At 33.2% G+C, this 1,918-nt stretch overlaps 1 protein-coding gene across 1 annotated transcript; it reads left to right on the top strand.

The window, feature by feature from the left end:
• The first annotated feature begins 410 nt into the window (after positions 1-410).
• LOC108439236 (olfactory receptor 1-like) lies at positions 411-1,409 on the top strand. The gene has a single exon (XM_017717505.2). The coding sequence runs from the start codon at positions 417-419 to the stop codon at positions 1,407-1,409; it is 993 nt and encodes a 330-aa protein (XP_017572994.1). The 5' UTR covers positions 411-416.
• Positions 1,410-1,918: the final 509 nt, after the last annotated feature.

The following is a 1,918-nucleotide window of genomic DNA, read 5'->3' as shown; positions in this document are numbered from 1 at the left end:
AGAAAATGCATTCTTGCATTTTTTAAATTTACCACTAATGTATTCTTGTTGAGTATACAACCTTGTCTTTAGAGATTTGTGGGTTTTTTTTTTTCATGAGGTGCTCAAGAATGATGCAATCAAAAGTCAGCTATAAATTTGTTTGATCTCTCCAGAAATTCTGCTCTAAAAGATTTTGTCCTACTATAAGAGGTACTGTAGCAAACCACTGCACATCAGTTTTCAGCACCCTGTACTATTATGTCATAGGTGCTGATCACTTTTAAAGAGACTATTACTTGCTTTTGATTTATTTCATGAAACATATTCTCATTTATATTTGTGTTTACATTCTGATGAGCTGTAGTGTTTTGAACTGTTTCAAGCTTCTAAAACTGTTTTTTCTTATATTTTATTTAAGACCACTTTTTTCTGACATGACATCTGTGGTGCCCCTCGAGAATGCTACATTTATTCGTCCCCCTACGTTTTACATCAGTGGATTGAACAACATGCCACATGCAAAATATTACTATATGTTTTTGTGCTTTGTGTATGCTGTCACTCTTTTAGGGAATTCTTTTATAATGGGTACAATATACCTGGCACGTGCTCTGCACACAGCAAAGTATATAGCTGTCTTTAACTTGGCCTTGTCTGATGTGCTTGGAAGCTCTGCTATTATTCCTAAATATGCAGAGATGTTTCTGCGTGAGAACCAGTACATATCTTACAAAGACTGTCTGACAAGCATGTTTTTTGTTTTTCTTTTTATGACAATGCAGTCATATACTCTGCTTGCTTTATGTTTTGACAGAGTAATTGCTATATGTTTTCCTCTGAGGTATCATGCTATTGTCACCAAAACCACAATGACTCTGATCATTGGTGTTATGTGGCTCATTTCTGCATTTCTCGTTACCGTCCGTGTAGCTCTGATTGCCAGACTGTCCTTCTGCAAATCTACCACAGTTTACAGTTATTTCTGTGATCATGGTCCAATCTTCAGACTAGCTTGTAATGATAACTCTCCTAATTACATGATGGCCTATGTCAATGTTGCTATTGTGCTTTGCCTTCCATTGATGTTAATAGCTGTCTCATATGTTTGTATTGGTGTTGCTCTGTGTAAGATCTCACATGGTGCTGAGCGAATCAAAGCTATGAAAACCTGCACTTCCCACATCATTTTAGTGGCCATGTTTTATTTACCAATCATTAGTGTTTATATTAGTGCTCTTACAACATACATTGATCCAAACACTAGAATAATTAACTCTGCCCTAACACAAACAATTCCACCAATGCTAAACCCCATCATATATACTCTGAAGACAGAGGAGGTATTGCAGTCTATTAAAGTTCTTTGCAAACGCGTCAAGGTGAACTTTGCAATGGAAGAACCTGTGAAAGGCATTTTGAAGAATTAAAATGATATATTAACTGTAGTTTAGCTTACAGTAATAAAACAGAATAGTTGAACCTGTTTTCTCATTGATTTAAACTCAAATGCTCATTTCAGGCTTCCATTATAATAACTTTTTTAAAATTCTCATGAAAATAGGCCCATGATTGTAGTTTAATATACTGCAAGTTAACCACTTCCTGTAAACAATTCTATAAAATTTAGCATTAGTTTAGCATTCAGATATATATCTGAATAAAGAATTTTTGAATAAAGGTCATATATATATATATATATATATATATATATATATATATATATATATATATGCAACTTACATATTCATAGAAATATTCTAAAAAGTGTTTTAAACCTGCATGGTTGTTCTTGAGGTTTACAGTTATGTAGCCATATTTTCATCAATACATACAGATGAAAACAATATAAACATAGTAGGGCAGGAGAAGAAATGTACATTTTAATATATACTTGTTCGTGCTTTTTGAAAGACAACTTTTATGTTGTGGAAAATAG

The sequence above is a fragment of the Pygocentrus nattereri genome, chromosome 18 (genome assembly GCF_015220715.1).
Source record: "Pygocentrus nattereri isolate fPygNat1 chromosome 18, fPygNat1.pri, whole genome shotgun sequence".
Classification (NCBI taxonomy): Eukaryota; Metazoa; Chordata; class Actinopteri; order Characiformes; family Serrasalmidae; genus Pygocentrus; species Pygocentrus nattereri.
Note: the sequence above shows the minus strand (reverse complement) of the source record. Positions and strands in the feature narration are given on the sequence as shown.

Coding starts and splice junctions, on each gene's coding strand:
- LOC108439236 (XM_017717505.2), top strand. CDS start 417: ATGACATCTGTGGTGCCCCTCGAGAATGCTACATTTATTCGTCCCCCT.